A 27308-nucleotide genomic window follows, 5' to 3' on the forward strand; every position below is an offset into this window, starting at 1 on the left:
ACCACAACATGAGCTTCTTTGCAGCTCAATAGAGACTCTTTGGGCAACAAGTAAACAAGTGTGACTGCAGCGAATGATGGAACATGGACGACTTCTCTTTAGGGATGCAAAGTTCAGATCAAGATGTTGGTAATAAAAATGAGATTGTAACAATCACTACTTTGACTTTTAGGCTAAATTAAACCCATACTGATAACATTTCATGAGACTTAAACAATGTGCAGAAAACCAGTTCATGGTTGGCTTGCCTTGACTTTTCCGTCACTGGTGGATCTAGTATCATTCATCTGTCGCCAGTTCTTATTTGAACTGTTGGGTTTTAATACCTCTAAAGCGTTCCACAAACTACTGTTTTCATCGTCTGATGAACATAATAATCATAGTAATTTCTTGTCTTTTGCATTTCAGTTGTTGCTGTGTGGGCGAGACCTATCCACACACACACACACACACACACACACACACACACACACACACACACACACACACACACTGAAACACACACAGGACCGAGCTGAGCCCCAGCCCTGCGTCCCTCTGTGAGTGTGTGCAGAGATGAGCAAGACCGCACCTTCTGTGAGCGCTACCTGAAACTGGAGATGCAGGGGTACCAGTGAAGGGTTAGCTTTCATCCTCTTTTGTTTTGTCTTTGTTGTTGTTTGACCCCTCCTGCTTCTCTTAGATGGCGCAGACAGGTACAGGGGCGTTAGAATATTAACATAAAATACTGTGGTATTTATTGTTTTACGTAATCTCTATCACTGGACCCGGGTACTTATAGTCAGGCAGGGTTAAGCAGATGTAAGACCTTATACCAGGAGCGCATTAGAGACTTTCCTGCCTCATCTTCTACATCTACTTTCTGAGTTTGTTGTTTGACCTGTGGAATAATTCCTCTCCCTATTTGAGCTCTTGGGATGTTTTGTACTTTTTCTGGGGTGAGGAAGCCAAATTAATTTTTATTCAATTTTTGTTGTTGTGAGTGACGATAAATACTTTCATAACGGGTAAGTATTTTTTAATTAATTGGTTTTTCTTAATCTTCATAGTTTGACTATCATATTCATTTCTTAAATACTTCTGTGACATTTCAGTGAATGCTCATGTCTTTAAATCTATTTTTTCTCTGTCATTTAAGTTGCTCTTGCTTCAACTAAACCTTCAAAATAGAGCTCAGAAACAGGGGTCAACGAAGACATTTATGTTTTTATAATTTATTGTGCATGCCAGACATTTCATTTAAGGTCATACTGTATTATAAATGCTGATGTTTAACGACTGTTTCGTCCTTAAATGATGATTATTACTGAACAATGACATCCCCATATCTTCCAAAAATGTGTTTTTATTCTGTGATTTTTTGAAAACACCAAATAGACTCAGCAGAAAATCGTATATCTCACTAAAGGCTTTGTTTAACAATGCATCCTTCAAACAGCTTTATATTCTCTGAGTTTCTGTGCTAACTTCTTCGGTGTATCTCAGACATCGAGGGACATTGCGAGGCCGAGATCTTTCAGCTATTTCTCAGCGCAGGGCAGTGAGAAGGGAGGGGAAGCAGAGCCGACACACAAAAGGCGACATTATTCCCCAGCGGATCTGCGCTACATCCTCGTATGAATGGAGTATTGAAAAACATAACATTGGGGACTAGATTATTTTTCATCCCTCATAACTGAGCCATTTGTCCCGGAGTTTCGAGTGGTTTGTTGGTACAGTGTGCAAATGAGACGGCCATGGTTCTTGAGCTACTGTGCAGGTGTTAAAATCCCCACCTCCCAATAGGAAGCACAATGACCTCTCTGTGGGCGACTGGCCTTCTGGGCTGCACATTTTGAGACAATGCAACGGCCACTAAGGAAAAGGGCTGGGACAAGACAAACTCAAATTTGACAGCTTTCCTTCAGCCACTTTTTTAAAAGTCTTTTGTATCACATAATGACCCCATAAAAGTTGTAAATAACTGTATGTGTGCGGTGCTGTGAGTCAAGATTTGAACATCCACCCTTCAGCCCAGTCCCCCCGCGCTCACTCCAAGGAGACGAGAGGCGCCCCTGCAGTGTCATCAGGTGCCTAAACGTTTTGGAGGGTTCTAGTGACAGATTGCAGGAAGCAGCGTTTATGCCTGACGATGGGGACCACAGAAAGCAGAAATGTCTTTTTGTGCCCCCTGGGCTCGGAATGTCCACTATCTCGAGGGGCCAATATCAAATTCTCCCCTCATCATCCCCAATACACATTCCTGGGTAAGGTCAGGGGGAATTCTGCATCGGCCAAGAGACAAACAACCCGAGTGGATAGAGTCTGAAACCAGGTAGAGAGAGTGGGGAATGACATGCGGGGAAAGGAGCCACATCAGGTCGGCTTAGAGGACTACAGCCTCCGCACATGGGGCGCCAGACTAACCACTAGACTACCATCGCCCCTAGGTTTCTGCCTCTTAAAGGAAATTTTTCCTCGCCACTGTAACTTTGCTAAATGTTGATCATGGTGGAAAAATGTCCAAAGAGTTGGGTCTACTTTTTTTTAGTCCTGCTCCTTTTGTACATTTGTTATGAATCGGTGCTGTACGACTAAATATAGATGATACAGAATATCTGCACTGCCATAGTGACTCTCTCTCTATTTGTGTGATAATCACAGCTTTGCTGATATTCAGTACAACTGGATAACCTCTAACGTGATCATGCTAGTATACAATGTTTTCACAAGCAGCATACACTAGTCCATCCATCCATTATCTATACCACTTTTTCCCAGTTAGGGTCGTGGGGGACTGGACCTATTGTAATTGGGTGGTAGGGGTTCCCGTGACAGGTCACTAGTCAATCACAGGGCAGACATACAGACACACTCTCATAATTTATTGATTCATTGGATTTGGCCAATACAACGAGTTCTGCAGCTGATCGGGTCTGGACTGTTTCAAAGAAAACATTTTGTCCCAGCAATCTTGTAAAGTGTTAACACAGAGTCGCTCCTCATCACCTGAGTGTGTGGGTAGTTACTGCTTGATCTAAGGAGCCGTCTTGATCAAACTGTTTGCTGCGTTGTTAATTGAACACAACGTTAATCAATGATACTCCAGATATACCTCTTGAGAGGAAGTGGTAACAGTAGCATCCCCATTCCTCAGCGCTCATGGCAAACCTCACATTCTTGGACTTTGCTGTTGTATAAATACTACAGAAGTATTTGAATCCCGTTGCAGTGTGAGATAAATGTCATTCACTCCAGCTTCTCATTTGAAAAGAATGTAGGGAATCCACCGTCTGACCTCACTATCTTTCTCGGATCATTGAGTGATTGTTGGTGAATCCCCCAATAATCTTTGACAGAAGGAAAATCCCCTTGATTATCAGACCCCATGCCACAGGTGGCTGTCCCCTCCTCTGTAACACAAGAAATCACCAGCTGTTGGTGGTGCTGGAATGGGAAGGTCCGATAATACTGCGAACAGACTTCAACTTATTTGCTGCTGCCTGAGAGGTAAACAGCGGTCATTTTGTGCTTATAAAACAGCAGTGTAACTGGACTCTCTATTCCTGGTGGGGATTAGTTTTGACGGCACACTTCCTTGTCTGGAACATCTTGTGGGACTCTCACCGAGAATCTGTTACTGGTGTTTATATGTCTCTTTTTGTTTATAACTTCCTAACAGCTCTCCAATGTCCACAGGGAGCGATATGCATCACAAGGAAATTATTTATTTTTGAGCCACACACTAGCCGGCCTCACCCCAAGACTACCATCAATACCTACTACAACACATTAACAACAGCTGCAGGCGCCATTAGAGAAAACAATCCAATACTATAATTAGGCTACTCTGAACCAGGGCAGAAAATAGTGATTGTTTTCTGTGATAGTAGAAAGCTGTCTGCTACACTCAGGTCTGACCGTATGTGAATGTGTGTATTTGTAGGCGGATGGTCAGTCAGGCAACCATGCGAGGACAGCGTGCGGTGGAGAGCGAGTGCAGGTGCTGGAACCCAGCCGTCTGGCTCCTGGTTACCCTGCTGGGATCCCTCGTCTTCGTGGCCCTCAGTTTGCTGCTGCGACTTGGTGAGTGTCCCTCAAAGCTGCCTTCCAAACAGACCACCACTTGCGATTAGGAAAGTGCATTTTGATGGAGGTGTTCCTTGTTTTCTAGAGCCTGTATATTATCATCTGTATTTTGATATGGCCCCGTATGAATGTAATGTGAGTGTTAATGTTGCTGTGAGGACAGGCTCAAGTTTAACCCTTTGTAAAAAAAAAACAACAACAATGCACCCAGAAAATGCATGCTATCTAGTTTTAAAGTCCATCAGACCTGAAGAGAAACATAAATAAATCTCATCTCTCACCTGTGTTTGCTGAAGAGCTTCTGATAATAAATGGACACAGCTTCATTCAGTGTCTTCACCTCTTTAAATTGTAAGCATTTTGGTGGCTAATTGTCATTTAATAAATAACATTATTATCCTTATTGATCTGAAACAGTAGCCTGAAGTGGTAGCCACAAATTCATCCATAGTGGTTGTACATGACAACCTTCGCGTATGCCTCTACCCTAAAGTGGCAAAGAAGAAACACTTTCGATAGAACATCTTATCAAAAGCAAACTTTATCCTTCCCATAATGGGTCATTTCCATTTCCTGGCTCAGGATCAGAGGCTTGTTTTCATAAAGACTGAAAATCGGTTCCCAGCTTTGCAGAAGCATTCAACACGCTCACATGTTCTTGCCTTTAACCAAAAAAAAAAAAAACTTTTATTGCACACATGATATTACATCTTATGTGTCAGAGCGTATCCACATATTCTGGGCATAATAGTGCTCAGGAACCAGGTGTACCTGCAACTGAGCTCCCTGTAGATGAGTGCTTTTGTCCACTGTTACTGTCTGGTCTGTTTTACAAGCCCTGGAGGCATTTTGTAGAAAGCAGCAATCAATGGGCCTCACTGGACATGAGCCACAAATAAAGAGGAAGCATGTTTATTCAAATGTGATGACATTAGTGAATAGGTTCTGTCTCTTGATAAAGCCAACGAATGTGTCCCTTAATAGCTTTTTCTTTTTGCATGTCTTTCAGGAGACGTAAAAATAAGCAGACGAGCTGTATCCAGTAAGTAATCCGCCAAAACACATGATCTGACCCAAGATGTACCCTGCACATGATATCATAAACAGATGTGTTACAGACCCTTTGATCCTAAAACAAGAAGTTGTATGTGTAATGTACATGTTTCATTGTCTCAGACAAATGGGAGAAGCCTGTGAATTGACCCATATTGGGTGTGATGTTAAGAACAGTCCCTGGGGTGTTGAAACCTGAGACGTATTTCTTCAGGTGTTAGACTGACCTCCATACAAGTCCAGAATCTTCCAGTATGGGAAAACTATGTGTTGCGTCAAAACATCAGAGAAATGTGACAAACAAAGATGAAAGCTCAGATATGTATGGTGACCTTTGTTTTACAAATCCATCACCACCTTGGTTTTTGTGAGCCAGAAGTGAAAACATTTGGACAAGAGGCTGGATATTAATTTTTCTTTCTTTTTTTAGATGACATCATTGTAGCAACTTGTCAATTACCGGTAGCCACTGTATTTGACTCTAAATTTGACTTTGAAGGTCCAATCAGTAAGATATCTACTGAATGAAATGATACAGTGACCTTACTATATGATCAGACATTAAGGAAACATGTTATGTTGAAGTGCTGGCTTCTCTGACAACAATGCAGCAGCCAGTATGTCCTCCTTCTAACTTTAGATTCTGCTCCTGAATGATCTGGATTTGTTTGGACCAGAGAAGGTAGACGGTTTTAAGACACCAACACACAGCCGTTTTGGACGCCCCTCAGTTCTCCAGATATGAGAGCAGTTATCAGGTCAAACCAACAGGTGTTGCAGCGATGGAAGTGGGCAAGAGAAGTGGTTCAGATAGAAGTGACTGTACCCGACCTAAAAAGCCTCTGCATGTTTCTAATAAGCTCCACGAGCAGAAACGTGCTCAAACTAGGATCAATATTGGAGATGCTTTTGAAAAATGGAGAGAGGTTAGAACACAGAAAGGTTTACAGACCGATGCAGAGCTGGATAAACACTGAAGCTTCAGTGTCCACCACATGGCATCGACTCTAGAGAAGAGGGAGCGGGGGGAGACAGTTCTCTAATGTTTTGAATTTGGACTGCATTACGCATATTAAGCATATTATCATTAGACTAAAGCTGATGGGCTTTAGTAGAGGATTTCATGAGCCTATTGTTATTTGGCCAATTCAATTTTGAACCCATGGTAGCACTACACCAAACGTCAAATGATCAGCAAGATAAAAAAAAAGATCCTGTGGGAAACCAAGTATCACATATGACAACTACAAACTTATGTCTTAGTGGGGTTCTCTAAAGTCAAGGGATCTTTCAATTCTGCAAGCATGGCTTGAAACCAATAAGTATTAAGATAACACATCTTGTTTTACCTGCACTAAATGGTCTGAACATTCCTTCTGTTGTGGTTTCAGTCTGTGTCTCGTGTTACAGGAACATAGATAAAGTAGATATTTAGTAACTATCGAAGGCTAAATCTCCTTTAAATAATTGTTATCATAACTCTTTATCTCTCTCTGTCTCCTTTCTGTGCTGTTGCAGCCACTGGTGTACAACCCCCTGTGAAGACACAATACCAAGGTAAGCATAAGCTAGACACCTACCTCCACCTCCTACCCCCCCACGCCGACCTAGACACTTATGTTAAGAAAAACATGTCTGTATTCAGGCCATGGCAAGAAAACCTATCAGTTGCTGGCTGTGTGTCACTGAAAGAGAGTACAGAAGGTAGATCATTGCCTGGAGCGCTTTAAAACAAGGTCACTTTCCCAGCTCTCCTTTTTCCTAATCCCCAATTATTTGCTATGTAACCTCCCACCCTCCCGCATCCTTCTCACTCACTTCCAGAGAGTCATGTGGCTTATTGTGTCCAGAGGGATTTTTTTCTACTTGCTATTAACTGTCATTATATCAATCTTTCTTCTACTTTCCTCATAGAAAAATGTTGTTATATATTCCTCAGACAGTGGAGCTTAAATGAGCTTCAGACTTTCTGTATTGGTGCTGTCCTTAAAAAAAATTGAAATACAGGGAGCTAAAGTATAGCATTAGTTCTCCTTAGCTTGACTGTCTTGTTGGCGTCCCACAAGGCTCTATTCTCGGACCAATTCTATTCTCATTATGCATGAATGAGTAAGCCTAACGCATGTCAAAAAGATCAATACTCAAGAGTATGCAGATGATACAGTGATATCACCTGGTGCAAATATACGTAAAGCTAGCCTCTTCAGTTCTTACATCTGCAATGAGCCATGTTCAGGACAGGTTAGCTTAGCAATGTCTTCATGATACCAGATATCACAAAAAGTGCATTGTTTACAAATCAACCAGAAGAAAGCCCGCATTCAAACATGAGATGAATGGGGCAAGAAATTAGGGTTGAATTAATCCCCATTAGGAAAAACTATTTTGCCACCTGCCAATTCACACAAAAAACAATACACAACAAATACATAAATAACAAACACATTTAAAACCATTTGAGACATAATTTACAGAAATGAAGCAGAGCCATGGGTAGACATGTTTATTTAAATGTTGTACTGCTGCTTGAACAAAGGAGCCCCTGAGTTGTTTAGAAGAACACAGACATCACTAGCCGCTCACTGAAGGAGCATCACTGAGGCATCAATATTCGCTCACTGAAGGACCTTCAGAGTCCATTAAAAACACTGTGCAAAGGATTGCCTTTAAAGATCAGAACCGTTTGGTGCTCGTTCTCTTTTCTCAAAGGTAACCTCATCTTCTTGTTCTTTCTGCTGTTTTTATTTTCCCCTGCACCTGTGATGTGCATATAACCAGCCCTTTTCATAACTCCGACTTGTTCTCACGCTGTATCGGCACACTGATGTTCGGTAATGTGACCTGTGACCCAGGGGCGTGTCCAGACTTTTTTGACTGTGGAGGCCACACTGGGGCACTGACTTAATCCAGGGTGGCCTGAAGTGTGATGTGCACACAAACACACACAAATACATATGAATTTATAACCTTAAAATTATTTAAAATTTGCACTGTTTAATTGCAACAAAACATAGTTGTATTTAATAAGACAGAGTGCATTACTTAGCCAGACTTATGAAATAGATATTGATATGTCAAGAAAAATACTCGCAGCCCCCCAAAAAACCTATTAGTTGGTTGTCACACAAGTCCTGCTTCTGACAGGGCAAATAGCCAATCACTGTTTAGGATCTTTTGGGTAGCACCTTGGGTGGCCGATCAGATTTCTAGGGGGGTCCACGCAACCCATCTGGACACACCCCTGCTGTTCCTATCAATTAAACTGTTAAACACAAACATTGCTTTACTGAGATAGCAGTCATAATTTAAGAACCTGAACATCCTCATTCCACTTTAAAAGAATGAACAACACTGTGGTTGAACTGACTGAGAGCAGACTCTGACTGATGCTGTCTGCTTATCTCTCCAAAGTACAACTGATGAATGGAAACAACAGGTGTGAGGGCAGAGTGGAGGTGCGCCACAACGACTCTTGGGGCACGGTGTGCGATGATGAGTGGGACATGGTCGATGCCAATGTGGTGTGTCAGCAGCTGGGCTGTGGTGTGGCGGTGGCAGTGGGCAGCAGCTCAAAGTTTGGACAAGGCTCAGGATTCATCGTGCTGGATAATGTGGATTGCTCAGGGAGTGAAACTGACCTCAGCCAGTGCCGAAGTCTGGGCTGGGGCATCCACAACTGCTACCACTATGAGGACGTGGGTGTTACCTGCAGAGGTAAAGCAATTTATGCAACTGTTAGCTGAGCGAGATAATGACCAATCATTCCTCGTGTCATACCCTGCAATCAAAAAAGAACACAGTGAGTAATATTCCTGTTTCCTTTTCATTTTGCTGCCAGAACCAGCCGTGCCGGGGGCAAAGGGTTTTGAGGATCGCACCACACCTCCCGGAGAGAACTCTGCCTTACGTAAGTGTTCCCTGGTTTTATCTATGAGACCAGGCGACAGACAAACAGACACTCCAGTGGGATTCATTTATCCTCTTCAACAAAGCTCTTGTAGCATCTTTTAGCACTTTAGGTTTCTTTTTCTTCTCATCCCTCATTCTCAGTTTTCCATCACACACAATGCAGAGAGACAAAGTTAGCGACTAGCTGGTGAAAGTATTCTTCAGGCATTCATGGTTATTCTATGTAGTGTTGCGAAACTTTCACCAAATGTGACGCAACATCAAAGGTTTGTTTTGTAATACTGAGGATGGTATCTGTGGACATCTTCAGGTTCAATAGGACTCAAAGCCGCCCCCTTTTGTCTGCTGGGTCCGCCTTTGTTGTGGCCTCCCTTGTGTCTTTTTTTGTCTTCATTAATTCCCGAGAGGATCATTGAGAAACTTCAACACAATCCCATTTATTTAACCTGTGACGTGTGAAGCTAGTCCACCTGAGGCCTCAGGTGGACTAGCGTCAATGAAGGGTGTGTTTTTGTCTGGACCAATGCATAACATGACAACATCTGTGCTTAGGCCAAAATCAGACACGCACCTTAACTGTTTTTATCTTGAGTCACTATTTGTATCGTCTACGCAAAAGTTTTTATCGTTAACAGAAATAAAATGTCAAAAACATGTTTACTGAAACTACAATAATAACGAGGCTTTACAAAAAAAAGAACCAACTGAAACTGTTTTGTGTGTTTACAGATTGAAGTTAAATCAAATAAAATTACAGAGAAAAAATGTCCTTAGTTTTGGACAAACACACTGAGTGACACACTGGAAGCCAATGATCCAATCAAAGTCATCCTAACGTTATGTCCCGCCTTCTATCTTGTGATTGGTTCCATCACGTTTGAGTTGGAAATACATCACAACACTGCAGGTTGGAGATCTAAACTAACAAACCAGCATTAAAAATGAATTAACACTAAACTGAAATTGAAAACAAAAATCAAACTAATGAAAAATCCCAAACTACACAACAACCCTGGTTGAGGCCCACTCCAATTTCCTTTCTCTGTATCGACGTACATTGACTTTTCCCCTCAGTCTCACACAGTCATGCATTAAAACTAGCACTTATTAAAACTGTCTGGTAACCCCAAACCATCAAATCTTAAATGAAACATCAATAAAGAACAAAACCTTCAGAGTCTATAAACAAAAAGTTCAGAAATTTATTCAACATCAGTTGCTGTAACTTCCTCTCGCTCTCCCTCTTGGTTTAGGAGATGGCACCATCCGTCTAATGAACGGACAGAACTCCTGCCAGGGCCGTGTAGAGATCTACTTCCAGGGGAAATGGGGGACGGTGTGTGACGATGTGTGGCACATTGAGAACGCCATGGTGGTATGCCAACAGATAGGCTGCGGCGGTGCCATCTCTGCGCACACAAATTCCTACTTTGGCTTTGGCACCGGCCTGATTCTCTTGGACAACGTGAGGTGCAAAGGAAATGAGGCGGACCTGTACTCTTGCAACAACCTCGGCTGGGGCAAACACAACTGTGGCCACCATGAAGACGCTGGGGTCACCTGCGCAGGTATGCTTATCTCAGTCAGCTTTGCTGGATCTGCAGCTCAAAAACCTCCTTATTTATCTGATACTGGCGTCAGTAAAAACCCTCAATTCAGCCTCTGCCTGAAATGGCTTGTTTCAGCTGCTTCCTCTTTAAGGCCCCCTCCCAACGTGCCCACTTTCTTCTGGTTGGTCGGCTCTCTGGGGCTACTCTCCAGTGCTGGGGGAAGAGCTGTCACCAGTTAACGCAGAGGCTTTGAGCCGCCTCTTGAAATTCTTGGTTTCATTGGCAATTTGCAGAACAAGCTGGTTAGCGCCCTCTGCAGAATTAACCTGGGATTACTCCAACAAACATTTACCTCATGGTCTGAAACTTTGCCCTAGTTTAATTTTGACATCCAGCATAGTTAAACTATATGTGAGTTTTAAAAATGTTGATCATCAGAATAGGTCAGCTTTAACTTTAACCTTACGCATGGCTGAGACCAAAGAGAATGTCATTAGATTGCAAAGCATCTGAGCCCCTTAGTCTCAATAGGTGATGTTCACAAAACTGTACAAAATCAGGCTGAACCAGAGAATAGTAGCTCGCTATTTCAGTCAGAACCAAAGTGGTGCGTTAGCTAACACAGTAGCATTACCATCCAAAGAAACCCCATGAACACCATTTACTATAGTGGCTCTTCTTTACTGTGAACTTGTTTCTTACTTCTGTCAATATTCAAAATTAGGTTAGCCTAATTCAGTTATTCCCAATGCACACCATTTCTCATTGCTAGCAAACACGGTACATTTTGTGAGAGGACTTCCTGGTTTGTGTTAGGCTTAATCTACGTCGTGTGTCGATGTAACAAATTTGGAAGTTTCATGTTGCATTGTCACAATTAATTGCTTCCTCTTTAAAGGCCACTTGCCAGTTTCTTCGGTTTGGGACGTGTCACACTGAATTATTTTCATTTGCCAAAGGGGGACGGGGAGAAAAAGTTTAGTAACCACTGTCCTAATTGAAGAATATGTCAGGGAGTAATCTTGGGGCATAGATAAGTTATGCCAAATATATTTCATTTATTTTGGTGGAAACAAAAAAAGGACAATGAAAGAGATTGTTATGAAAGTAGTATGGTGTCTGTTGGTCACAAGTATTGTTAGTTCTAGTAAAAAGATGAATTGTGGATGTTGTCCTCTATATTAATTAAAATGTTGTGCTCTAACGTCTCCCTCTTTAGAAGTCTCCACTGTACCTCCTCCAGTCACAGAAGGCCAGAGTGGAATCCGTGTAACAGTCAACACTGAAGGTAAACAAACAGAATAAAACAGATCATCTGTAAGAGAGCACACACTGACTTTTACCTCTTGGATAAGATGGGTTTTATTCCATTTGATAAATTGAATGTGTAACTCTGCCAAATGACCACCAGGGGGAGACATTTCCCCCCAATTAAAAAAAGGGATTTATGAGAAAACATGCTTGTCTGCATCCTCACAAGAAGGTCATCCTAACAAGGTAGTCTGAGGCATCAAGTCACTTTGTCCTTTGATCATTTTCTGTCCAGCGACGGAGGAAATTCCAGTCACTGATTCACCGACTACAACTACCATGACAACAACTGCTCAGACAAAAGGTACAACAGTTCAACTGCTGCTTAAAAACAAATACAGTTATTTTAAATATCTGACTTTTAAGCGATGGAGTTTGTTTTCCCCTGTGCAGGCAGACCATCCATCCGTCTGGTGAACGGTAACAGCAGCTGCCAGGGCCGTGTGGAAGTCTTATTCCGAGGCCGGTGGGGGACGGTGTGTGATGACGGCTGGGACATGGACAACGCCAACGTGGTGTGCAGGATCCTTGGCTGTGGCCCGGCTATAACGGCCACAGACAAGGCCTACTTCGGCTATGGTCAAGGCCCGATCCTGCTTGACAATGTGCAGTGCAACGGCAACGAATGGGATCTGTCTCTGTGCTCACACCTGGGCTGGGGTCAGCACAACTGTGGCCATCACGAGGATGCCGGAGTGATATGTCTACGTAAGTCCTGACGGGATCGCTCGTACAGCACGGCGGGCAAAAGCAGGTTTAACTAGGGACACGTTCTTATTTAACAGAAACACTGAGCATTGGGAATGTCTGTATTACGAACCGCTATCTATGTTGACAGTGTCGGTCGGTGAGATGAATCTCTCTGATTGGCTGTTGGGAGGTTTCATTTCTCTCCAGCTCTCGACACAGGTTCAGGAAAGCCCCTTGAGCATGCCGCTGTAGTATCCATGCTTTCATCCATTAGTGCGGTTTCCCCTCATTTGTCGCCTCCGTCTCTTCTTTTCTTTTTACACTAAAAGACAACGCAAGCCCCATTTTCAACTTTTTATCAGACATTATTCTGGATTAGTAGGCGACCTATAATACAAGTGGTGACCGACAGCGGTGTGAAAATGGTCTTCTGGTATCAGAGAAACGGTCTACCACCGCCTGCTGTCATGGAGAGTTATTTCATCTCACGCGTGTGCAGAACATACGTGGTGGTTGATCGTTGGCTGTAGTCTTTGCGGTGTGTTCAAGTGCAACTTTTTGGCCAAGACATAAGGCGTCTGCTTGGTGTGTCAGAGAAACAATTCACGACAAGTTGCTCTTGAAAAAATGTTGCAGGAAGTGTATCTCTGTTTTGTGGCCTTAAAGAAGCTGAACCTGATATTTACTGAATATGTCCAGAAACCACCAGACGCATCACTCCTTTGTTCTTCTCTCCTCTGCCTTTCTCAGCTTTTGAATTCTACATCGGATACGGACGTGACTCCAAAGTAACGGAAAGGATACCCACAACCACCACAACCATCGTACCGCCCTCTGAAGGTAGCTTAAATACATACAGCACAAATCCACCTCTGTGTGTCAGTAAGGACTAAGAATCAGTATTTTAGTGACTCTTTTTGTTTTTACAGGAATGGTGCGACTGGTGGACGGCCAGCACCGCTGCGAGGGCCGGGTGGAGATGTTCTCCAATTCTGAATGGGGTACGGTATGTGATGATGCTTGGGACCTCCCTGACGCCAAGGTGGTGTGTCGCCAGATGGGCTGCGGAGACGCCGCCGTGGCTCGGGGGGAGGCGTTCTTCGGACCTGGTACGGGAACAATCCTGCTGGACAATCTGAAGTGCAGCGGTGAGGAGGCCTCGCTGAAGGAGTGCTCCCATATATCCTGGAAAATGCACAACTGTGACCACACCGAGGATGCCGGCGTCACCTGCTCACTGTCGTGATTTCAGCAGAAACACACTCCCATCTCCACTTTTGGGGAAGTGGGCGTGCAAATAGGACTTGTATACAATATGTAAATATCAGCTTTCAAAGTGCTAAAGAATTACCTCACCACCAACAACATACAAAATAACTAATATGACAATATAGGATTTCATACTATTAATTATCTATGCCTATTAAGCACTTTATAAGTAAATATATGATTTAAAAAGTTTTTATTTGGTAATTTGACGAGAAAACAACATTTTGAACTTTCTATATCGCCTGTTTTCAGCCCCAAATGTTAAAAAATATTTAATGTTTGTGATTCTCTGATGACACAGGAAGCTTTACCGGAGAAGAAATTTGACTTTTCTTTAGGATTAAAACAGAAACATTGAGAAAAATTAAACCCACAAATCAAAAGACATTAGCACTAAATATGTTTTTATCCTGTGAATATACGGTATATTGTGTTCTGCATATAAATGACGTGCTACCATGTTCTGTAAACCATCTGGAAAATAAATGTAACTTATAATCTTTTACATGTGACAAAATAAATGTTTGTATATTTTGATACCACTGTTCTGGTTTAAAATAGCAGAAGTTAAATCAGAGTCTACCCTCTCACGATACCAAACATGTAAAAACGTATTTTCTGATGCATCCTGGGAGATCAGAACAGAGCTGTGCTGTGGATTTAACGGACTATAAATGTTATGACTTAGGAAACGTTTTGCGTTTCGGTGCAGTGTCTATGACTGAACACCAGAGGGAGCCTGAATGTTGTCAGTGCTGTCACTGATTTCAGAGCAGGATGTTTTTGTCAGGCTGCATGGTACTGCAGTAGTTAGCGCTGTTGACTTACAGCGAGGATGTTCCTGGTTTGAATCCCCTTCTGACAGGAGCCTCTCTGTGTGGAGTCTGCATGTTCTCCTCGTGCATGTGTGGGTTCTCTCCAGGTACTCCGTCTTCCTCCCACAGTCCAAAGACATGCTCGTTAGGTTAACTGGTGACTCTAAATTGAGCCGTAGGTGTAAATGTGAGTGTGGCTGGTTGTCTGTCTCTAGATGTCAGCCCTGTGATTGGCTGGTGACCAGGGTGTAACCCCGCCTCTCACCCGCGACCCCGAATGAGAAAAAGTGGTATAGGTGATGGCTGGATGGAAGTTTTTGTTATTCCTACTGGATAGAAGTGGTTTACACTACAGTAAAATACTTTAAGCTCAGGTTAAAATCGTAATTTTGTCTGATGATGCATTAAAAATCCAATGAGATATTGAACCCTTTGGATAAATACATTCCAGACAGACACAACACGAACACCTCTTCTTTCTTTTAGCTCTTTATTTCGAACTTTTAATGAACAATTTTGTTACAAAAGAAGTCTTTTTTGTTGATACCAATTATTCTCTGGATGTCCGTTATACTTAAGAACATGTAGATAAAATTAAATAAAGGTTAGTCCAAGTGAACAAAACTGTGAGCAAACTTAACAGCTGATACGACAACGATTAGATAATATGTGAAAACAGGACAGAGTGAAATGTTCTTCTGAATGTGTCGACTTGAACACAACACACGTTTACGCACCAACATGGACAACAAGAACTCTTACTGATCATAACGGGGTTCAGATAAATGAATATATGTAATGTAATGGCTCATGAAACACAAACAGACCTGTTATCAGAGAGAGGGGTGACTCCCTTTATGGAGAAATTACCGTAAAACTTCTGATAAAAGCCCAGGCTATGTTATTCACTTCAGTCTATAAAATGACCCCGCTTTAGTTTGGGACAAGCGTCAAACCAAACTCGTGCACAGCAAAGATGGGAAAGATGGAATTGTATATTTACACCAGAAACAATATTTTACTGTGCACAAAAGTAGTATGTCAATATCAAAATTAAATGAATCACATGCGAGCATTATTCTGTGTTTCTTGGACAGATGTTGAAGTTCATCTTTGCTTTTTTTTGCTGCTATTTGTACTTATTTTTGATCCACAAATTATTTCAACGCTGATCGCGTAGGAGCAGGGGCGTGTCCACACTGTTTTTGACTTGGGTGACCCAACAGGGGCGCTGAGACGTCTGCAGCGCTGGACGTGGACTGAAGCGTGATGTGCGCACAAACACACACCAATAAATATCAATGATTCACCCTTTCTAACCTCACCAATCCTTTCTACTTTAGAACACAAGATAATGGCAACAGTAGCTTATTTTGTGGTGAGAGGCGTGTTCAAAGACACGATTTAGAGTACTTAAAAAAGTGCATGCACAGTGTCACTTACAATGTTCTGGTCCCGAGACATCGCCAGGTAGTTCATTGCAAGTAAGACAGAGTGCATTACTTTCACATGCGCCTGTCTTATGAAACAGAAATATGCTGCTTTGATATGTAAAGAAAACTAGTAAAAATAGACCTTGTAGTTGGTTTCAACATAAGTCCCGCCTCTGACAGGGCTATTAGCCAATCACATATTAAGAGTTTTGGGGTGGAACCTGGGGCGGCCAATCAAATTACTAGCGGCGGCCACGCCACCTCTGCACAGGAGCCTCTGACCGAGACCTGCCTTTGTTCGTCAAAACGTGCAGCATCACCAGGCAAGTGAAAGGGACTGGGCCTTAAAGTGGGAGGGGCTTCTATTAGAAGTTTTACGGTATACTGTGTAGCTGTAAGAGAACTTTAAGTGGGCTTTATGTGGGAACAGATAACACTTAGAGGTTTAATAGATACTGACATCTTCAATTACTATCTTGCAGGTATTATCAGGTGATAAAGGGAATAACACTTTTCTTTATATTGTAGCTACTCAGTGGTTATGCAGTTATCATGCTTTTCAATGAAACATAGAAATCTATCAGCATGTGATTTGACAAATGCAAAAAAGAGTGATGTGTAGAGTTAGAAAAACTATTTACATGTTTGGCAGGGACACAAATTAAGCGATAGAACTTCAGTTATGTGGAGTGGTGGAGTTTAAAGAAGTTCCAAAAATATATATATGTATAGCCTTTATATATCCAGGAAGTGTTGCTGTAAGTCGTGAGAAAGTGTGTGTGTGTGTGTGTGTGTGTGTGTGTGAGTGTGTGTGGGGGGGGGGGGAGGAAGAGAGAGCTCAAGTTTCAGTGTTCACTTGATGTTGCAGATCTTGACGGAGGTTCCCACTCCGAAGCCTGGAAAAAGAGGTTCAACAAACGTGGTCTCGAATCTGTGCAGCAGGGTCATGGTGTTTCCTATGCTATAAAACGCCAGCACGCCCGCCGCGTGGTCCAGGTACACGCCTATCCTCGGGGAGTGGGGGGCGTTGATGGCTTTGTCGACGCGGTTGTGCCAGGCGGAGTAGCCCGTGTCGGAGCAGAGCAGGCTCCAGGATTTGTCGTTATATCCCAGCAGGCACAGCGAGCCTTTGCCCTTCCTGCTGATGCTCTTGTAGGCCACGCCGATGGAGAACTCCCCGCTCCACTCGATCTCCCAGTAGAAGCGGCCTCCGGACAGCGCCTCCCTGCACAGCACCTGAGCGAAGCTGTCGAACCTCTCCGTGTTTTCTCCGTAGGGCTGCAGGTCTCTGGTGCGGATGACCTTCCTGCTGCTTTCGGAGATGTACAGCTCCTTGTAGGCTGTACACGGGTCCAGCTTCAGCTGGCAGAAGTCTGCAGGAGGAGAGATAATCATTTCATTAGTTTAAGGGGTTAATAACAGTCAGATAGGGCTTTCACATTTGCAGAAATTCAGGATAACTCAGGATGTTTGCCGGAGGAACTGCATATGTGAACGCAAACAGCCCAATTTGACTTCACCCGTAGCTTCTCCATTTTTTCCGCAGCAAATCCAAGTGAGCTGATGTGAGAACGCAGCAGGATATTCACCAGAGAATTCAGCTCAAGCCAATAGGAGGGGGGAGTGACGTTTCAATACTGTGACTGCTGCATAGTGTACAGTGTCTGCACTCGACCGCTACGATCTCCGGGCATGTAATTAACTGGCTGCATTATGTTTTCTATTCTCCAGAATGTTCTTCTCCATTCTTTTGTTGTAAATATTCTCATTACAGCATCCTGTCTGACGGTATAGACTCCCGCTGTGAGGAGCATATGTGAACAGACAGGTCAGGAGAATCTCCGGAGCAGTCCTCATGTAATTATCTAGTTATTTTCTGGAGTGCAGATGTGAAAACGGCTTTACATTTAATAATGACCTTTAGGATAATAGGATAATACTTTATTGATCCCCAGAGGGGAAATTCAGGAAATTTAGCACTTACTTACAGGAATTACTTACTTACAATTAAGGAGAATAAATCAAAGAGTCAAATAAGAACAAACACTGCACGACAACACCACCAAACTAATTCAAAAACATGCAAAACTTAATCAAACTGTACACTTCTTCCTCTTCTTCTTCTTCTTCTGTCTCCTATTAGCAGTAGCAACCAGCCTTGAGGTGCATTTGCGCCATCTACTGTGTTGGAGAGTTAATCAACTTCCCCTCTACTACACACACACACACGTGCAATTTCATTTAAAATACGTCCTTAAAAATGGAACCACAGCAGCAGAGACTTTTTGCAACAAGATTTGTTTCCCTGGCAAAACATTTAAAACATTTAAAACAAATGTTCATCCTCTCTTAGAAAACACAGACTCAGATGAATGTATAAAAGTGAAACATCACCTGCTCATCATTAATAAGTTTTCATTTTCTTTTTTCACTTTTTAAGCTTCTTGATGACGCCATAATTAGTGTTGAAGTACTCAGAATCGGTCTTGGTCTCAAGACCAATTTTTGAAGGTCCCGGTCTAGTATTAGAATCAAAGGCTTTTTTAATCTGTCTTGTCTCCGTCTTGGACTTGACCCGGATTTTAAATCAAGACCAACACTGACAGGCTATTGTTCCACGTCATTACTATGATTAGAAGGAAAACGCCTCTTTCTAAAAGAACCAATAACTTCAATTAATTTGTAGTTTCATTTTTATCCCCCTGTTTATGGCCGCAACTTTCCCAGCGTTATGGTCTAAGTGAGTGATACGCGTCACCTCTTGTCTCTCCGTCTCTACTCTGCGGTAAAAAAACGCTGCAAGGAGGCGGATCAAATAACTTACTAAAGCAAAACTACTACTACTACTGACTGTGTGTGACTCTGAGTCTGACCCGAGGAGGAGCTGTGCAGCAGCCAGTCTGCAGGGGGAGCTCTAAATACTTTGGCTTCACTCTCAGGCGGCTGTTACTAATACACAGTCTGTGGTACAGACATGACATGAAGAGACAGACGAGGGTTTTTTTAGAGGCAGTGTCTCGTCCTCTTGATTTTTACTGTCATTTTGTAAAGGATCATATATTTTGCTATTTACCTTTTGTAAATAAAATGTTTCCCTAAGCAAACAGCAGTTTCTAAATGGTTCATCTCAAGCCAAAGACGCACTTACACTTCACAAAATCTGCTCTGTTCTTCGGCTCGGGAGGAGGAGTGTTGTCCACTGTCATGACCTCCTTGCCTGAAAGATAAAGAAACACAGTTAGGTCGCTGCGAACTACACACACCCCGACACATGCCTGTAATGCCTGTGATGATGTGTTTCAACCTCAGACTCTATGATGCAATCGCTCTGTGCCGTGCCTTGCTCTACATTATCAACCTAAACAATCATTAACCTCCCACCTACAACCTTAAATAGCTGCAGGACGTGACAGCGCTCACCTCTGCTCCTTCTGTCCAACGTCCGGCTCTCTGTCGTGTACACGGGCACCTCGTTCACTAGAAGACGGAACACAATCGTATTAGAAAAACTTATCTTATTGTCCATACTGTAGATGTTTAGTGTTTTCTGCTGCTGAGCAGTCGAACCTGATTTAGAGATCTTCAGCAGCTCCTCTCGGCCAAACTCCTCCAGGCGATCCTTGATCTCAGCCACAGCTTTCCTCACCGCCCCGAAGGAGAAGTCGGGGTTCACAGTCACTTTGGGGATGAAGCCGTCATCAGTGGGCGTGCACAGGTAGTTGAAGTTCTGATGGGTAAAAGAAAAGCGGGAAAGATATACATCAAGATGAACTGTCTGAGAGAGAGTTGTCCAGGTGTTGACGGTCACATATCCTCCTCCTCTTCAACCAGTTTAAATAATTCTCAGAGCTCCTCAAAACATGTGTGTGAAGTTTCTTGTTCTAAATCCACTCTGATCCTGTATTTGATCATGTCTATAAACCCCTCTATTTCAGCCCTGCTCAGAACAGGCTGTTTCTGTGTCTGTACCTTTAAATATGTAAATGAGCTGTGTCTGACCACGCCCCCTCTCTGGAAGGGCTTTAGTGGACTTTGAATAATATGTGACCTTTAAACTTTATAAAGATCTCTGGACTCACAAACTGAGACACTTTGAATGGAAAATTGGATTTCACAGTTGTGAGTAATATAACAGCTGCCACTCACACCTCCTGTATTACTTGTTTAAAAATGACTGTGTCTGATGTATACAAAGGACTTAATTGTCTTGATTGATTGATTGTAATGATCATTATGATGATGAGAAAGGTGTCTCATTCAAAATCACAAAAAGGGAGCGTCTTGTCTGTTGGGTGGTTACAGAACAATTTACACAATCTTAAGGGTTCGGTCCCGGTCATGTGACCTCTTACGTCACACACCGTCATTTATTTTCTTCCACTTCCTCTCTGTGTCCTCGATGTCTTACAAAAAGTGAAAATATCTAAAAAAAATCCTCTTCAAATCAAAAGCACAAACCCACATTAGTGTTGTAGTACTCGAAATCTGTCTTTGGCCTCAAGACCGGTCGGCCATCGAAGGTCATTTTGTGAGGTTTCTGTAGTGATTGTGATTGCTGGATGAGCTCCTTTCTTATAATATCCTTTCTTATATTAATTAGACCATGAACTTTGTTATTTAGGCCATAACAAGTTGGCCATAAAGTATTTACATTGCAGTAAAAGCACTTTATTGAGTCGTGCGTCGGCTCAAAGCGGTCTGTTACCTGCAGAAAGTGGATGTGGTCCTCGGTGCTGTACAGCTGCTTGAGGCCCGTCTCCTTCTTCTTCAGCTCGTCGATCTCCTGTTCCAGCCTCTCGATCAAAGCCTCGGCCTGGTTGAAAGCCGCCTTCTCGTTGATTCCAATCAGCTTGGTGACCTCTGACCTCATCCTCTCAATGGAGCGGATCATGTCCTCGAACATCTTCTGACTCTCCACCATGGCTCTCTGAGCCGAGTTCTGCACAGAGGGGAAGATCAACAGATCAGTTTTACAAAACACGGCAACAGTCGACATCTTAGGCGAGGCAGTAGAAATGTATTCTGGGCCTGTACCCGTCAGTGACTTGTAGATGAGTAAAAACACTTTAAAATCTGTGATCTGGGAGCCAGCGCAGAGATTAGCTGGAGAGGTGCCAGTTCACTTCCTGAGCACTGCCGAGGTGCTCACGTCTTCTTTACCACTCTCCGTATGTTTCCCTTTCTGTATTTTATATTTTAGAAATTAAAAACCTCAAAAGGAGGATCTCTAAATCAGGTGACTTCACTGACCTTGAGTGAATCCACGGCCGTCTTCAGCTCGTCCAGCTCCTTCACCCTCTCCTGACATTTCTGTCTGATCTCAGCCTGGGAGATTCCCAGGAGTTTCTGCAGACAAAAAAAAAAATCATGCTACACTTTTTTGTTTTGTTTAGCATGCACGCCCACCCTTACTCTCTCTTAATTAATTTCTGCAGAAGTAGAAGTCGAACGGCATGCTGTTTTATTGTACCAGATTTCAAGCTTCACATTTGTAGCTCCAGTAAAAACATTCTTTCTCATGGAGGAATATCTGGGGAGGCCCTTCGTCTCGTCTAATAAACCCTGCTCAAAGAATATCTTCTTAATACCGCTGGCTTTCATCTCACAGGGAGAGTTGGTGGGGGAGAAAAATCTGTTATGGAATTCAGTTCACGTCAGGAATGTGAATCTACCGCTGCTTGACTTTTTAAAGAGATGTTTCAAGGTGCATGCAGCGCTGACATGCAGAATAGAGGGGCTTCTAATTCAGCCTTTACTCAAGCCCACCGACCCATTCTTCAAGATAAGCTTGAGGAATGTGGGGAATCTAGGGAGGGAGGGAGAACATGAGGAGGGGGATGGGAGTGAGAGAGAGAGAGAGAGAGAGAGAGAGCGGGAGATGGAGTGAGATGTGTGATTGAGGTTGTACATTTTTGGATGAGAGAAACCAGACTTCTGGAGTAAAAAAACTGAATTACAACTCCATCATGACCTTAAAAATTCCTTCAGGCTGCCATAAAAACACTCGTAGATAAATAACTCACGCAGAGAAGCCATCATTGAGATTTATCCTGCAGTATCTGTTGACACTCTTATCTGCTGCTTTACAGCCGAGGAGTCAGGTGAGTCATTTGAACATCCGTCGCCGTGGTAACGACAATGTGATTGGGCCTTGACTCCCCTCCCTGACATTCCTGCATCATTACTGATCCACTCCCACAGGTGGGAACCAAAAGAAGGAAGCAGACATGAAGTGTGTGTTTGTAGTTTCTGTGTGTTTATCCCACAGCTGGAAAACACAACATTCTCTGGGCAATGGAGTAAAAAAAAAAAAAGAAAAAAAAAATCCGCTTTCAAAAGGCGATAACTGCTTGGAGACACTCCCCCGGCGTTCCTGCAGCTAATCAGAGAGCTGGATTTGTTTTGGCGGTGAAAGGCTGCCAGTTTAGCTGATAGCGCTGGCGAAATGGGTCAAAGTACAGCTGCCAGTTTGAGAGCAGAGTTAGGGTAAAAAAAACAGCCTGTTTGCTTTCAGCTTCAAACGCTGACTACATATTTCTAATAAATCAAGGATTACACTTTTTTATTTTAAAGTTACTACGTCTGTAAACGTTCTCAGCGGTGGGCAGAGGAGCTTCAGCTTGTGGTTTCTCTCACGTAGCTGGATCTCTGCTTATCCGTCTGACCTGAAATCACACTTTCACTCTCTGAGACGTTGACAGAAGCTGATTTTTACGACCCCCCCGAATGACACGTTTCCTCTACCTATAAGGGTTCAGACTGCTAAGAGGATACACCTTTGAAAAACAGGACCATGGTGAACTGTCTGACCTGAAATCACAATGCTATCCCCCCTATGTTTAACTCTTTTTAAAGGATCCATCCTCAGACAGAGGGACAGAAATAATCCACTCACTCTCTCAGAAGCAGCCTGATGCGGACTTTAAAACACCCCCCTGAATCCTACCTTTCCTGCACCTTAACACGTTTAGTCTTTTTTTTAAATGATCCACCTCTAGAAACAGGATCTCTGCTTATCTTCCTGACCTGCTAATACTCCCTCGTTCTCTCATAAGCCAACTTGAAGTGATTTCTAAAGCATCTGAAGCATCATATTTCCGAGCTTTGGTTTATTTGATCCATCCCTAGAAGCAGGATCACTGTGTATCTGTCTGACCTGATGTAAGGCGTTCATTCATTTAGTTTTCTCACACCTCCACAACAATCTTCCTGACCGTGTATCACGCTCTTTAGTCTCTTAAAACCTTCTGAAAGCGTGTTTCAAAGAAATATTTCTAGAAACTGGGTCACGGCGTACCTTTTCTTTCTGAAGTCACACTTTTGTTCTCTAAACAGCTGACTGAAAAGTCTAATTCGAACACGTCCTGAACCAAACTTTCCCCCTCTATACTTTCATGGAACGAGGTCTATCAATCGAACAGGAACACCTCATATCTGTCTGACCATGTATAAAACATTCTCTGCAGATCCTGCCGGAAACAACTCTATCTGAACTTATGTAGTCTTTTTTTTAGAGGATAAATCTCCAGAAACAAGATCTCTGAATCTCACTTTCACTGTCTAAAAAGCAGACACACCTGAATGTATTATGTCTATTCTAAGGATCAGTCTCTACAAACAGTGTCACTGGTGACCTCTCTGAGCGGGAAATCACACTTTCATTCTCTAAAAAGAAGACTGGAATTGATTTTTCAAACCCTCCTGAACCACATTTGGTCTGTACCCATACTTAGTCAGTGTATTAAAAAGGATCAACCTTTAGACACAGGGTCTCCTCTGACCTTTGCTCCCACTTTCATTCTCTTAAAAGCTCCCTTGAAGAGGGTTTTATTTATGTCGGCTGTAAAATGTAAATATCTAGGACCAGGAGCCCTTCTTACCTGTTTCTCTCCCCTCTCAGCCTCAGCAGACACAATATCGTGACCCTTGTGTTCACTGACTGTGCAGATAGCACAGATACACATCTGGTCCGTCCGACAGAACAGCTCCAGGGACTTCTGGTGCTGCGGGCAGATCTTCCTGTCCAGGTTGGCCAGAGCGTCCACCAGCTTGTGCCTCTTGAAGGTGGCTGACTCGTAGTGAGGCTTTGAATGTTTCTCGCAGTAGGACGCCAGACAGTTGAGGCAGGATTTCAAAGCTTTCATTTTCTTCCCAGAGCAGAAATCACAGGCGACGTCGCCGGGCCCGGCGTAGATGTTCCCCTGGGAGGTGCTGAGGTTAAGGGTCAGCCCGCTCTTCTTGATCTTCTCCGCCACCATGCTCAGAGTAGCATTGGGCCTCAGGACAGGCCTCTGGGTGAAGGTGATCTTGCACTGGGGGCAGATGTAAATCCCTGTGTAGTCAGCTTCATTCCAGTAGCCGCTGATGCAGTCCATGCAGAAGCTGTGGCCACAGGGGATCGCCACAGGGTCCCTCAGGAGGGTCTGACACAGGGTGCAACTGAAGTAGTCTGGAGAAGTGTGGTCAGCCATTGTGATGGACTCACAACACAGTCAAGGCCTGAGGAAACACTCACAGAGAAAGCCAGGAGCAGAAAGAGCCGTCGTCGAGTGTGCCTGGGAGCCCGCCCTCCACGGTGTGTTACAGCCTGCCAGAGACAGGACCTACTTGTATTTCTGAATTCCAGAGGTTATTGATTGAAAGCAGACAAGGCCCTCCCCCTGTGCTGTGAGTGTATCGAGCCCTGCCCAGTTCAGATAAGCAGGTTGAGCAAGGAGGGAGAGAGAGGTGGAGAGAGAGGGAGGGAGGGAGGAGGGCAGACAGGAGAGTCAAAAGAGAGAGAGAGAGAGAGAGAGAGAGAGAGAGAGAATGAATGAAATGTAAAAAGCACAAGAAGTGTCAGCTAATGTGGAAACGAAAAGGCTTCCTCGCAGTTTCCTTTATTCTCACATTTCTCCTGTGGCTCATCATGTGGACGGATTGCGCACACACTTCTCGGCAGCTGGATTTCCACCTATTGTTGTCCCACAGAATCGCCATTGTCTCAAACCGGTTATAGTCGGACAAACATAAATGCTGCCTAAGGTACTGTAGGAATTTACGGGACCACCCAATAAACAAACACACACAGAGAGTCTCTGAGCCCAAGCACAGTTCCGAGGTAATTTCAAACATCATCACAGAAAAGATGTGAAAAAATAAGTTTCACTGTGCTGCAGGTTGTTTGTCCAAGAGCAGCAAGAGTTCAGAGCGGCCGTGTTTGCACTGAGTCCAGTCAGACCAGTCGGGTCACTCGTGTGTAACTGTAGATGTTTGTACAGCAGGAAGGAAATATTCACGGTTGACAAACACACATGCAAGGGTGTGTGTGTGTGTGTGTGTGTGTGTGTGTGTGTGTGTGTGTGCGCGTGTGTGTGTGTGTGTGTGTGTGCACCTGCAGAAAACATTCCTGCCAGCTCCAGGTGTGCTGCTACAATGCATGTTTTACATATTTTTTTTGTGCCTTGCCTCATCACAAGTTATGTTGCATGTTTTCATTCCTGGAAAGATCACCCATACCTAACCTGACCCTGACTCACTCTGCAGCACGTGGTGACATCACAGCCGCTAATTAGCATTTTAATGAGACCGTTTCAGAGGTTTCAACCAATACCAATGCACCCCCCCCCCCGACATTTTCATGCCACTTTGGTGAATTATGGCTTGAATTTAAAGTTTTGAAATGTATTTAGCATTTCCTGCATGATGTGTAATCATGCACTGATAAAAATATAGGTTAATCTGAGGCTGTAGGCTCCGCCCTCGATTCATATCTTGCATTACTTCATGCACTTGGTAGTTTCACCTCTCCATATTTGGTCGAGTTTCTGATAAGCCAGTTTTCCTTCCTTCCTGCAGAGTAAAGGGAGCGCTCGGTGCTTACAGATTAACGACCTGTTAGCAATAAGGACTGCGCCTGCAAACGCCCCGAGCTTTCAAATGGCTCTGTCATTGTTACTAACTCGACTGAGATATCTCAAACTGTAGCTGAGATTTTACACAGAAATATGGAAAACTTTCAGAGACTTGAATGACAGCAGAGACACTATATGAAACATATGACATCCTTTCTTTCTCTTCTATGCAGAATATTTGTAGACATAAACATTTTCATTTGAAGGAAACATAAGAAAAGGAAAGTGAATTTATAAAGGACAAAGCTACTTTAAAGTAAGATCATCTTTATGATTTCAGACAATTTCATGAGATTTAACAACAAGCCCTGTGTGAAAGTCTCTGTGTTCTTTGACGCAGCAGAAAGAGGCCGTGCAGTCTGGGAGAAAGGTCAGCCTTCGTAGCGGTGCAGAGAGCGAGCCTTCTGCACGCCAACAGGACCAAAGGAAGTAGGACGTCACCTCGCTGAGAGTGTGTATTAAAAACAGGAAGGCGTGATATAAGAATGAGTTCTGAGAAAACACTGAGCACATCTGTTGATGCCGGTAGAAACACAAACATTAAAGAGCGCCGAAGCAGAGATATGAAATGTTAATGAAAAGGCTGCACACCTTCAGGGTATGCATCGTGTTTACACTTCAGAAGCTCAGAGAGGAGAAGAGCAAAAAACAGACTAATACGTCCTAAAGAACAAACAAAAAGTAAAAGTACAAATTTTAATTCAGTCAAAATCTGGAAAGGCTCGTGGGTAAAAGTGTTTCTCAAGAAGGGATTAAAAAGAGGTCACTGGTCTCCTCCTGCAGGTCGTTGCACACTTTAGGAGCTCTCACAGTACTAAAAGGTCTGATGTGTGGCTGGGAGAATGTTGTTTTGCAACACAAACTTTCACATAGAGAGAAGGTCCCGTGGAGGTAATGCATGCCACACAGATGTGGTTCTCATCTTGTTTGCCCGTCTGATATGAATCTGCGCCGATTCTTTAAATGATGGTTCCAGCTGGTGCACACACATTGACCTGAACCGATGTTTATCTGAGAGTAAGGTGAAGTGTATGGGTAGGCAAACAAGTTCTTCTTCTCTATAACATTTTTTACATTTTGTTTTATGGGATCAAAGCGGGGTGAAAGGTCAGACCACGACAGAGCACATCGCATGAAACGTCCTTAAAAGCTGATGAAAACAAAGTTAGTATCAAGCGCCCAGTTGGAGACACTTTAACACTTAACGACAAGAGAACTCCTCTCTTTGTGAATATGTAAAATACCTCCATCGTCACAGCAACGCCATAAAAAAAACTCAGCAGGTCATAAAGAACTGTTTTCAGGTGAACACAAGCG

General features: G+C 43.3%; 2 protein-coding genes across 2 annotated transcripts; one reads left to right on the forward strand and one right to left on the reverse strand.

Annotated features, from left to right (window-relative positions):
- Positions 1-624: 624 nt before the first annotated feature.
- On the forward strand, positions 625-14389 carry LOC132988456 (scavenger receptor cysteine-rich domain-containing group B protein). The gene is made up of 12 exons (XM_061055871.1): positions 625-1007; positions 3926-4065; positions 5078-5110; positions 6640-6678; positions 8533-8835; positions 8960-9028; positions 10284-10598; positions 11800-11868; positions 12127-12195; positions 12285-12599; positions 13332-13421; positions 13511-14389. The coding sequence occupies exons 2-12, from the start codon at positions 3930-3932 to the stop codon at positions 13825-13827; spliced, it is 1755 nt and encodes a 584-aa protein (XP_060911854.1). The 5' UTR covers positions 625-1007; positions 3926-3929; the 3' UTR covers positions 13828-14389.
- A 749-nt stretch (positions 14390-15138) lies between these two features.
- ftr82 (finTRIM family, member 82) lies at positions 15139-24737 on the reverse strand. Its single transcript, XM_061055872.1, has 8 exons — positions 23979-24737; positions 21349-21444; positions 20804-21037; positions 19666-19825; positions 19519-19575; positions 19247-19315; positions 16905-17471; positions 15139-16873 (listed from the first exon to the last, which is right to left on the reverse strand). Exons 1-7 carry the CDS (start codon positions 24567-24569, stop codon positions 16951-16953), a joined length of 1728 nt encoding a protein of 575 aa, XP_060911855.1. The 5' UTR covers positions 24570-24737; the 3' UTR covers positions 15139-16873; positions 16905-16950.
- Positions 24738-27308: the final 2571 nt, after the last annotated feature.

Source organism: Labrus mixtus, chromosome 14 (assembly GCF_963584025.1).
Source record: "Labrus mixtus chromosome 14, fLabMix1.1, whole genome shotgun sequence".
Lineage (NCBI taxonomy): Eukaryota > Metazoa > Chordata > Actinopteri > Labriformes > Labridae > Labrus > Labrus mixtus.